Here is a 12,855-nt window from a genome sequence, read left to right as displayed (position 1 = left end):
GGCCCCGGCCCCAGCCTTCACATGTTAAAGCCTCAGCCTGGCATGCAGCAGCAGTTATGTGGCCTGGCAGTGAGGGGAGGAGCAGGGCAGTTTGGATTTATAACTAGTCTAATGCAAGCCTCTGCTGCTCTGCCAAACCGCAGTCTTCTCCTGGTCAGCACCATTGGCAGCTTACTATCTCTCCCTCTGCATTATTCAGCAGCCCTGTTTCTCCTTTCTCTCTCTCTCAGTCTCTCTTTCTTTCTCTCTCTCTCTCTCTATTCTCTCTCCTGTGGCATCTTAACACACAGTACCAGCTAGAGGAAAGAGGCTCGCTCAATTATTCAAATGATGTGCCAGGAGCTTCAAACAAGGAGATTTGTTTTTGTGTTTTGCACACTAAGTTGTGAACCATCTGTGTGCCTTTTTGTGTGTGTGTTGGTGTGTGTGTGGGGATCGGGTGGGTGTGCGCGCACCACAGCTTCAAGGGAAAACCACACGCTGGTTAGTTAAGGAGGGACAGGCAGAGAAGTCCAGACACAGCGGGCTGAAGCTGCCTGCTGACATCCAGACTGTAACAGCCAGGCTAATTGCCAGTCTGACCTCCCAGAGGGCAAAGCTACACTTCCCATTCCTCGCCTTGGGCTTTGTGGCAGAACCAACTACAATTTAATCTCAAAATGTTGTTTTTCCTGCTTTATTTGAAGGTTTCGGGGTGTTTCTTTGTTTTCCGTGCTCATGTCAGATTCAGTGGAATGGATTGGCGCCTGCTAGCTGCCTGCACATTCTAGTCTATTAGATTATATGTCAGATGACCCACTGTAGCCCAGCAAACATCCTCGCTGGGGTTAGACTGATGTATCGGGCCAATATTGGCCTTTCATGTGGCCCTCTGCTGATATGATGCAGGTTCCTCCCTGATCACGGCTACATAAACAGTCTGTAAAACCTGCAGGAACTGTCAACAACTGAGTTTGGGAGAACAAAGAAATGAAAACCTGATCGTAATGTTGAGTGGAGAAAACTCCTGGATAAAAGGAGACATGGTATTAATAGTGGAGAAGCTATTGATCAGCGGAATAAAGTGAAGTTGAACAAAGTGTTTCATAGCATTCTTCTCACTCGACTGGTAAGTTAGCTTGCTAGCTAGTCTAGCTATGTTGCTTGTGTTACAATCCTATATTGAGTTGGAAGTTCTAGTAAATGGGTGAAGTAGCTGGTATGGTTACCTGGAACGACTGTCAGTCAAATGAAGGGGCGGAGCTTCTTCTCCAAGCCCCTGCATTGAGATCTGGATATAAACATTGTAGCCTTGTAAACATTAAAAATGAAGACTTTCCAAACGTCTTTGAAGGTAATGCATTTATTCAACATAGTCACTGGGGTCTAACTGTCTTTACGTTGTTTACATGGAAAAAGACTGTGCTGGGTCACTCTGCCTTAAAGAGCTGCCAACCCTAGAAGGTTTCAGTGGAGAGTTTTAGTGTCCCATGCTGGTCTAAATGCTGGTACAGAGGCTTTCCCATCTGCTAAGAATAACATTCTGAAACAATGAATCCTTGTTATTTTTTGGCCTGGAAACGGTCAAAGATATTGAATATTAATACAAAATCTTATATCCTATTTCTCTTTCTCTGCTCACTCCATGCTCTACTTCAGCTCTCAGGTCTGTTCAGCCGCTGTGTAATGAATGCTGCTAATGGGTACAGTTGGTTTTTTTTCCTGTGCCACCCGCCCTGGACTTGTCCTGTCTTGTTAATGACACACTGGTGACGGTCATGATGTTGGCACTAGGAGTCCCGGTGACGTGGTATATTAACAGCTACTCTTAAGCGGTGCCAAGTCCTGTCACAGGTTGTTCAAGCAGTTGCATTTGATGAAATTTGTTCTCTCTAGATTGAATTTGCCATCGTAGTTTCATTGGATTAAGGGGGGGGATCTGAAAGCTCCATACAATGGCAGTGACCTGAAGGGAAAGTTGTCATCCTATTGATTTTAAAAGTCATATTATTACTTATTACTCCCTGAAGCAGTAATTCATTAGACTTCTTGTTATATTACTTTTCCATTACAACCCCAAAATTGACATTTGCATCCTCTTTTACCATTAAAAAAAAAAAATAGGAATGTCAGTTTCCGCTCCTGTGAACGATCAGGAAAGCAAACTGTTGATGTCTATAATCCGTTTGCTTGCTACAATGAAGGCAGTGGGAATCCTTCCAACCAGAGAGTCGACTTTAATTTCTACCATTTCTCATCTAAACTAGTGTGAGACGACGACAACTAATTATGTTTAAAACAATTTGGGGGATATTGGTTGGTTATAGTTTTTGGATTCAACTTCAATGTAACATTTGGATGAGGTGATGACAAGTAGTCACGCAACTCATTGGGAAAAGTAATAATATGCCTGTAAGGTGTCACCACCCAGCACTGGTTTTCACACACATACAGGCATACACTGCCATTACTCACAGTGTAATGGCAGTAAGTATAATGTGCGTGCATGTACTGTGTGTGTGCCACAGAGAGAGAGAGATGACGTCAGACTCATAACCAGTGAGGAAGTCGGACTGGTAACCAGTGAGGAACAGTGACTATATATCGGCTTTCATGCTTTCTGTGAAAGTCACTGTCAGAGCAGCTTCCTCCTGCAGTCTTTCATCCATCTTCTAAGTACCTGCTAATGATAATGTCTCCCCTGGGATGAACCTATTATAGACAGCTTAGATAGCTTCTGATCTCTCATAAAGTGGATCCAGATAAACTTTTCATTCATAGTACCACATATAATCATCTTCCAGTCTGCTGCTTTGCCTACTGACTGCTAAGTGGATATTGGTCAATATTTGCCTGTGGGGGAACACTGATCTGTGCTGTAGCGGCACTGCAAAAAGATATCCAATTTAAAGGAGTACACCAGGTTTTGGGGAGATTGGTCAACGTACCTGTTAAGTGATGAGAACATAGACACCAAAATCATCCATGTGTCCCTGGTAGATCGTTGTCTCTGGTGCTCCATACTAACACTTTAGCATACACTATGTTGAGTGATAATAGGCTACTAGTATTATCCAAAGTAAGAAGACTGACCGTTTACTAATAAAAGATTTGTAGTGATTTGTATTATATGACCTGTAAATGGAACTATACTATAATTGAACTATACTTGGTATATTCCTAATCTACTATTGAGTCCTAATATCTTATTTCACTTTTTTCCATTCCAGTTTGACTGAATTCACTTGAATTGAATTCTTGAACCATGTTGATTTGCACTGAAGACAAGTAAGATTTTCTCAACCCACTTTTTCACTTATTTCAGAAAAAAAGATTTTAAGACTTAATACAAGATTAAATGATTTAAAATGGACAATCTGCAGTGTAGCGACACACATCAAAGCAGACTATGAATGGTCTCATGCAGTTTTCTCACGAAGCCTTTTGTCCACTGAATGCTTATACACGTGCACCCAAAAAGCACTGAATACACAATGTGCACTTTTGCAGTCTCACGCTTACTGTTCAGACAGGCACATTTGTTTCCGAGAATAAGTGTGCTTCAGATTCACAGCGACAGGGGTACAGTGTGCTGCAGATTTAACAGTTTTCGCTTATTTTATTCACACCAACGTTGAGCACGGAGGTGTTTTTCGCTACTCGGTGGTCGTTTTTATCCGGCCTGTCGGTGCCAAGATGCCCACACACTTTCCAAACCGCCTGCTTCCATCTCAGATACAGTACAATTAGGGGAGTTTAGTTGCACAACAGCTACAAAGAAAGTGAGAGGGAGACTCGGGGAGAGAGAGAGTGAAAGACATTTTGAGAACCGCATTGCCAGAATCACTTATCTTGGCTTTGCAACATTACAACTGACAAAATACCCTTCATAGTGTTCAAGGCTGTGTGACAGAGATTAGTGGTAGACCGATATATTGGTTTTGCCGATATTGGCCTTTTATGAACAATCGGATGTGGTCCAGTCCAGTGTTGTCTCCTTCTGATATACCATCATCTTGGGTTTCAGTGGAGAGTTTTAGTGTCCCCTGATGGTCTAAATGCTGTTTCAGAGGCTTTTCCACCCTGACAAGAGTCAAATTCTTGGGGGAAACACTGAATTTTGAAGATACTGAAGCACAAAATATCAGCTATCTGCATTTTTGACCCGAAATGATTTTTATCAGCCTTCAAAAACCCAAATCGGTGGAAGCCAAATAGAGATGTGGACTTGCCCTTCCTCCCCAGTCTCTGACAGTCTTCCCAGAAAATGGAGACTGTGCCTCAAAGCAGTAACACCCCCCCCACCCCCCGCTGTGACCCCGCAGTTTCAGAAGTGAAAACGGCACTTCAAGTCCCATCTACCAACTCTCTCTCTCTCTCTCTCTCACAAACAGAGATATTTCCTGTACCGATGGAGGGAGGAGATAGAGGCGAGATGACAAGAGAAGAGAGAGAGAGAATTTCTTTTCCTTTATTTTTCCCTTTTGCCTGTTGCTCGTTTCGCCCCTCCTCTCTCTTCCCCCCCACTGTCTTCAGATATGCCACATCAATAGGACCCTTCATGGTACACCACATCCATTTTTTATAATGAAGTTTTAATAGAAACTGTTTATCATGAAGCTGTCATCGTCTGCTCTCCCCCCCTCCTCCCTTGCGTTCAGTTTCCCTCGCTTCCCTCTCTTTCCTCCCCACATCCATTCTTACCCCCTGTTCCATCTTCGCCATCGCTCGGATTTCCATCTGAGCGCTTTGATGCGAATTACAGTGTATTGAATTAGCAAGGCTGAACGGAAAAAGGCAAAATTCGATACGGTTTCCTCAACATCGCGAAAATGTTTGTACATTCGTTTAGGCAGTGGGAATTTTTTTCATCGCTAAAAGAATTCTGCAATAACTGCCAATGGAAACGCATTTGTTGACTAAATAATGACTGTCTTGAAATGTCTTTCCACCACGACCTCCTAGAAATGTCACACCCGCTGTGACTCCCTTGTATATTTGCCCATTGTGGGCGTATGGCTATTAGTTGGCGCATTAGAACATTGCCAAGTGCATTTCTTTCTTTTCATCTTTCGATGAAAGCATGACACAAGCTGACACGGACAAACTAGAACAACTTTGCCCCGTATCAATCAATTCTTGAAAGACTTTCCGTTTTTCTCGTGTGCATTTTTTCAAGTTCAGCCTGTTTATTCGCTTCAACCCAGCGGATGTAAACACACCAAATCTGCATTTTATTTTTTGCGGCATTTCCAAAGTTTGCTTGAAATTCACCAGACAGTTGGATGGAAACACAGCAGGATAGAAACAGCTATTCCCTCTGTCCTTCTCTTTCCCTCTGATGTATTGAATAGGGCCTGTTGTTGTGTTGTGTTTGGGTGGGGAATGTTGTGAGTGGGACAGACTCTCCTCTCTCTCTCTCTCTCTCTCTCTCTCTCTCTTTCGTACCTACAGTGACAAACAGTGGCATTGTGACCGCAGAGGCTCTCGAACTCAACATCTCTGATCTCACTTCTCTTTGCGTCTCTCGCTTGTAATTCCTCTCTTGTGTTTTTTTTTCTCCTCAGTATGTAGCAGTGGGTCATGTCCACTAATGGGATGGGGTAGTTCAGGTTGTGTCTTTGTGTGTTAGACCGGGTCATCACCAATGCGGACTAAGGCTCTGACTCACTTGGAGGATCCACTTGACGGCTTGAAGACAGGTAAAAGATGAACAGATAATGTAGCTAAGGCTGCTTATTCTCTCTAGTTTAGAAATGTATGTATGTTTTCTGTTGCAAATATATCGGGCCGATATTGGCTTTTTATTAAAAATCAGATCTGGTCCAGTCAGTGTTGTCCTCTGATATGATGGAGTTTGATTGTTTTTATATTTATTGTGGAATTGATAAACTAAACTGGCTGTCTATGGGAAGACCTACTGCAACATTTTGATCAGATTCCAAGTATGCGTATCCTGGCTTTCAATGGAGAGTTTTAGTGTCCCATGATGGTCTAAGCTAAATGCTGTTTCAGAGGCTTTTCCACCCGGACAAGAATACTGGTGGAAACACTGAATACTTGTAATTTTGTAATTTGAGCATAAAAATGCTCAAATTAAAAAAATTTGAATTTTGGCACAACATATCAGCTATTGGCTGCTGTAATCCAAAAATATCGGTCACTGTATCAGCCTTCAAAAAACCATTTCAGTCGAACCCTAGTTCTATGTATGACATATCACTAGTTTGTCATTGTATCTCTCTTAATGTATATCTGAGGAAAAGGGATATAGCTGCTGTTCAAGTTCCGCTTGTTACTGCAAGGTTCCTGAACTACTGCTACAGAGAGGAATTGTTATTTTAATGTTTTTATATTGTTCTTGTTTCAACCATCAGGAAGTGCTACCAGTGGTCTGGCACTGGCATTTAGACTGACACCGAGTTTTGTGTGTTCATGATTTTGTTCTACTGTAACATTCAAAAAAGGATCATCCCCAGATGAAGCTGCAATATTCATGCAGGTTAGATGCTAGATGAGAGACATCTGGTCATACTGGAAAGTTGGCGGAGTGCGTGGGAGCTCATTATTTGTTTTTAAACCATAGTCTTGATCAAGATGGCTGAATTTTTTTATCTTATGGTTGTCACTACGAGTCATTCTGGGGTCACGTCATGGTCAGGTTCAGGTTAGAGCACGTTTTAAGTATAGACTGGGAGACGGATGATGGTTTTGGAAGCATAGTAATAGCACATAATAGTATACTGTATAGTGTCTGCAGTCACCTCATCACTTGTTGTTGGTGACATCATCTGGTGTGTGTGTGTGTGTGTGTACGGAGTTGGTTTGTCAACACAACATCAGTCACTTCTTATTTAATAAAGGTGCTATGTGTAGCATTTTAACATCAATAAATCATTACCACATTAATTTTGAGACATTAGTATAATTACCATAAACAAATGAGACCATCACCGTAAAGAGGCAGCCTGTACACTACACTGCAATTGCTTTATGGTACAAAACAGGAAGAGGTCGTTGTTTTTCTAGCACAAACGCAGCTAAAGCTTTCAGAGTTTCTGGCAAAGGCAGATGGTGGAAGGAGTGAAAGGCCGATGGAAAAAATCACTACAAACATCCAACATGTTTATCCTCTTCAGTAAAGCCAAAGCAAAACAAACATACAGATTGACGTCAGGGAGGGGCGGACACGTGCCAACATCCTCTTTGTGACAGGAAGCAATGGGGTTTATGGGAAATTTGGTCTTAATTTTGAGAAGCACAAAAACTAACAACATCACCAGCGTGAGACAGAGGCTACCAATCATCTTGACCATGCTCTCACTTGTTTCCCATAATTATACACAGATATCACAATTAATTTGACAATGATATATTGATGTTTAAAAATGCTACGCACTGCACCTTTAAACCTGTTTCAATTCATTTTATTCATTTCAGGTTGAATAGCACAGGGTTGACTTCCAGACGTTAACTTTACTCCAGAGGGCCTTGGCAGGCTTTTCAGACAGCAGTAAAATGGAATCAAAAGGAGAGAACATTTTGACGATGTCTTTCTCTGCATGTTTAGCGGGTATATAGGCACTAATGGGAGATGGAGGTGCTGTGGTGTGAACGGTGGTCAGGTGTGGCCTCGGGGCCTGAGCACAGGCTGCAGCTGAGGAAATACAGCAGATGAACTAAGTGAAGCGTGAGTGTAAGAACAAAGGACAGGAAATGAGTTATTCTCCAATCAACCTCTCCACTATTATTATTATTCCTCTTTCTCTGCAGATAGCAACTACGAGAGAGCGAGAGATGCATAAAAAAAGGTTGAAGGAGTGCAAACAACTGTAACGCGCAAAGGCTCCTTATCATAAAGAACAAAGAGGGCTCATTACAGCAGCCAAAAGGAAGCTGGAGAGGGGAGAGGAAATGAGAAGGCTATGATTACGCCTGTCGTGTTGTTCATTGTCAGTCCTGGTCTTTAACAGCAATGATAATGAGGAACAAAAACAAATACACCCCAGGACACTTCTTTTCACGTGGCGTCACAGACCCTAATGGTAGCCAGCTGAACTAGATTGTGTGTCTTGTCTGGAGACTTCTGGTCTCATGCAGCCATACGTTTCCTCCAGACGTTTCCAGCTTTGTCTGGCTGATGCTGTTTGTCAAGCGGGAATAAAAGTGTAAAAGCAAACTGTAGATAGTGCTGTATTTCTTCAACCTGTCACAGAGCAGGGCGACGCTCAAAATCAGGGGTTCGATGGCCATCGTCTTGTGTACATTTGCCAGCATGTACGTTAGCCAGAGTTCCATTGCCTTCTTGGGGCAGTTGGTCGAGATTCAAGGACCAACATGTAGTTGTAGTAAAGGGATGGGGCAAAAACCAAGAAATTAAGGACTTTTACTATTCTCTAGACTGTGAAATGTCCATTGAGACAGAGTTGGTTTCCAAGGAGTCCAAAGCAAAGGCGTTCTCAGGATTTCAGAACATCCGTGGCTCAGCCCAGAAGAAGTTACAGAACCATAGTAGGGGGGTCCAGGGGCATCAATTCAATTCAATTCAATTCAATTCAAAACTTTATTCCAGACTCATCTTCAAGAAATTGGTCCATAGCAGATAAAAACAATACAAGACAATTACACATAGAAGAGCAAGATGCACATAAGAAGAATAGAAAAGGTGAATAAGTTGCAATCAAATGCAAAGGATCCATTTATGTCACATCTAAAAAGTTTACATAAAGGCTCTTGCGCCAGTGTGTCCACAAATCTGATGCACTCCTGCCCTCCTGAATTCTTCTCTTGCCTCCTCTGATTTCTCTCCTCCCCTCTTCTCTGTTTCTCTGTGTCCCTCTCCTCTCTCTTGTTCAGTTCAGGTTGTGCAACAGATAAACAGAGAGACACAGTTATCAATGAATAACTTTAAATATGATATACAGTATGTGCTCATCACTCCTCATCTGTCTCTTTACTGTAAAAAAAAAACAACAACAATAAACATAAACAAATCCAATCTCAATCCAATAAGTTAATTAATTCAAAGAATCAAAGGTTGTGTTTCTATATATTTTACTAACTCATAATATTATTACAACCTAATAGTAAGCTACTTTGGTTTGTTTGTTAGGTATGGAAACTTAATTTTAAACATAACTTATTTTAAGAAGCAAATGATTTCAGCAAAAATTTATTATATTTACATACTCAACATGCTATTTTAGCAAAGATTTGTGAAACAATACAACCTGAAATCCATGGCATCTTTTGAATCTTTGGAAGCTTCTTTGGAATCAATTTTCTCAACCTTTCACTGATGTCACGCTCTTTATGATGCAATTGGAACTGAAGCATAAAAGAACATGCACCAGTGACAGAGGTTCATTCGGTGCAAAGAAACTGACAGAGAGAGAGAAAACACAGACAACACAGACGGACTATTACTAGCAGGTCTCTTCACAGAGAGGGAAGCCCTTCACAAGACATGGAGGAGCCAGAACACCACAACCAGTATGTCTTAAACCCCTACACCCTAGCCAGGAAGCTCAAGGCCTGCGAGGCCGAAAAAGAGGCCCTTCGTCAAGCAATGACCATCAAGCTTGAGGCCTGTGAGCTGGAAAATAAAAGCCTTCACGGAGAAATGGAGGAGATCCAGAGATCCACACGCGAGCAGGCTGCTAAATTCAAGGCAGCACAGAAGGAGAAGGAGTTCGTCCTCCGACAAATGGAGGAACTCAGACGACTCCAGAAAAAGAAGACCTTCGCCGTACTCGAGGACCTTAGGGCAGAGCAGAGGGACAAGGAGGGCCTCCACCGAAAAATGGAGGAACTCCGACTTCGGCAGAAGCAGATGGGCCTCTCCACGCGCAAGCAGGCTGATAAGCTGAAGGCCGCACAGACGGAGAACGGGGTCCTCCTCCGAAAAATGGAGGAGCTCCAACTAATCCAGAAACAGATGGCCTTCTCCACAAGTGAGCAGGCCACTAAGCTGAAGGCCGTGGAGGAGGAGAACAAGGTCCTCCTCAGAGAAATGGACAGCCTTAAAGACAAGCTCCGCAGTGCCCAGGAGCAGGCCAGTGAGATGGAGGCGGCACACCGCAAAGAGATGGAGGAGAATGAGAAGACCCGCAGCAACGTGGAGGCCATAAAGCTCAGGGCCTCTGAGCTGGTGAAGGCACTGGAAGAAAAAACGGAGGATCTGAAAAGTCTCCATGCAGAGAAGGCCTTGAGCGCAGAGCTTACTACCGCGCTCAAGGCAGAGAAGCAGGAGATGGACCGCCTCCGCCAAGAAATAGAGGCTCTGAAGATTCTCCATAAAGACAAGGACTTAAGCATCCAGGAACTTTCGGTGACGCTCAAGACGGAGAAGGAAGAGAAAGAGTCTCTCCTCCGAGAATTGGAGGAGAAGGCCACGAAGGCCTGCGACTTGGAGAAAGAGACCCTCAACCGTGACACCAGAGAGGCAGAGGCGGGAGGCTCTGGAGACCGAGACCAGAAAGAGCAGAAAAAGTCCAAGAAGCCCTCCATGCTCAAAAGATTTGTCAAGCTCCTGACACCAAAAAAGAAGAAGAAACAGGAGAAGGTGGAGTCCACTTACAACAGTGACTCCAACATTTGACTTCCCTGAACTTCTTCAAGCCAAGACACAGACTTGGTAATTGTGCACACATGCCTATAAATGTGCACATTTCTAATTTTCACATTTTGAATAAATTCTAAAATCAAATAATGCACCATCTGTATTGATTTATTCCTGTAGAGAATTGTAAGTGGCACTGCAGTCAACATTGTATGCAGATCATTTAAGACAGCTGGACAGAGACAGTGTTGTAGAGGAAATTTAAAAGCTGTGTTGGATCTGTAGTTGTTTTTATGTTTTTAACGTATGAATTGTTTGTGTTTGTGTGGTTTTGCAATTTAAATGCTGTTGTCAAGCTCAGAAATGGAAATGGAGCTGCTATACTACTCTCACAGTCACATCATAACCTTGGAACAAGTCAAAGATAAGTTGGTTAAAAATGAGTTTTTTATATAATGCATATAATGCAACATTACATTCCAAGTTCTCAATTATAGTGCCACATTAAAGACCCTGTGAAACAGCATCTTTACTTCCTTGATTTGATGTATTTCCTGTTAATACTGTATTCCAGCTAAATAACTGGTCTTTCAGTGTTGGGATTACATGTCATTCATGGTAGCAAGGACCTCTGGGTAATCTGCTCTCCACTAAGGAGTCTCCTGTAACTACCAGTTTGTGTTTTGCCATACTACCTAGGTTGGTAATTCAGTAACACACTCTTACTGAATCAATACATTTGCACTCAGAAAATAAAAGCTAGGGCAATTAATTCAGACAGCCTGACCATTAACTTAAAGACAAAGTGACTATCAACTCATGTTGGATTTCTCCAAAGCCTTGTCTTTGGATGTCATGATGGGAGAAGAACATCCTGGGAACACAATATTTCTACAAGGGTTCGATCCATATGGAACGTATATTTCGGATTGAAGCTGCCGATAGACAGTATTGTGTGTTGATATTCAATATCTTTAAATTTGGCGAGAGTTTCTGCCAGAATTTGATCTATTCATGTGTTTGTCTAACATTTTTCCAAAAACACTGCTCAGAATGTGAAATAACAGCTGTGCACTTTGCTGTTAAGTGAGATGGATGAAGAGAAGAGAGGGTTCTAATGCTGTATTTGTCAGATAAAAAAGACAGTATGTATGAGCTTCCTAGTTAAAAATACCATTCACATCAGCTTTTAGGTGGTAAATACTACTTGGGAAATCAGGGTTGGACGATGGACACCGGTTTCTCCCAACTTCCTGATTTCTGATGTCACCCACAAGTCCACAGAAAACTTCAATCCTGACGTCTTGACGGCTTCAAACGGGTTAAAACGCGCAAACACTCCCAAGCCTTTGCCTTTAGCCGCGAAGCAGCGCTGACAGTAATTCCCATATGACATGACTGCGGCATAAAGAGCAGGAGTGAAGGGCAAAGCGGGGGACAGGGCAGTATCCAGCTGGCCAAGCGGATGACAGACAGGGACATTTTAATCACAACGGGAGAGGGACGTTAGCCGGGGCCCACACAGCCGTCCCTGCTGGAGACTGATGTGAAGGAAGCAAGAGGAGCACTGGCAGCTCAGAGGAGGAGGATGTGAAAGGGCAGCTAGATGGTGGGTGTGTGTGTGTGTGGGGGGGGTATATCTTACATTGATATCTTACATTTCCCAGAATGACTTTCGCCCCTTACTGAAAACATGTCTTGTGGCTGCATTGCACTCTGGTCTATTGAGGCTGCTGCCATTGGAGAAATTGGTCTCTCTTCTTCTATGATGGATTTCTCCCTGTATGATTGTTGCTGATAATTGAATTCACAAGAAAGTATCCCAATGAGAGAAATATATGAGTGACTCCTCTTATCATAGGTTTCACTATTATCTCCCCGCTGTTAGCTCCCCACATACAGTGTAGACAGTTCAACAATTCAGTAGTAAATCAACAATTAAAGTCTTCCAATCTTCCACTGGGACAAAATCTTATCAAAGCCTTATGTGTTTTAATTTGGAGGTCCGTGACATGAAAACATTTCAGAACCTCTGTCTTAAGATAGAAGCACGGCGGGCTGAACACCCTGCAAGCTTCCAGTCAGAGGGGGTCTTCTACAATTGGCTATAAAGCCCAGCGACCCCCAGCAAGTCCAAAAATACCCCCTCCCACCCGAAACACAAACACACACACGCACCCCCAGACTCAGTCACGGATGCCAATGTGATTCCCAAGGCATGAAAGAGGTCTAATTGCATTTAGCTTAAGCCGGGCCACTGTGGAATACTAATATGGCTGCAGGGGGGTCAGAATTAAGGCTAAGCTTTAGTACAG

General features: G+C 42.9%; 1 protein-coding gene across 2 annotated transcripts in view; it reads left to right on the top strand.

Moving 5' to 3' along the window:
- The window catches only part of usp6nl (USP6 N-terminal like), a 67,410-nt gene that overhangs the window by 27,458 nt on the left and 27,097 nt on the right, over positions 1-12,855 (top strand). Inside the window, exon 1 of one of the 2 annotated variants that reach the window (XM_071912064.2) lies at positions 5,541-5,681. The exons of the other annotated variant lie outside the window; for it this stretch is intronic. Within the exon in view, the coding sequence (XP_071768165.1) occupies positions 5,627-5,681 (55 nt within the window). The 5' untranslated portion in view covers positions 5,541-5,626. Of the gene's footprint in view, positions 1-5,540; positions 5,682-12,855 lie in introns of those variants that run through there. 2 annotated transcript variants of the gene reach the window in all.

The sequence above is a fragment of the Centroberyx gerrardi genome, chromosome 24, assembly GCF_048128805.1.
Source record: "Centroberyx gerrardi isolate f3 chromosome 24, fCenGer3.hap1.cur.20231027, whole genome shotgun sequence".
NCBI lineage: Eukaryota > Metazoa > Chordata > Actinopteri > Beryciformes > Berycidae > Centroberyx > Centroberyx gerrardi.
Note: the sequence above shows the minus strand (reverse complement) of the source record. Positions and strands in the feature narration are given on the sequence as shown.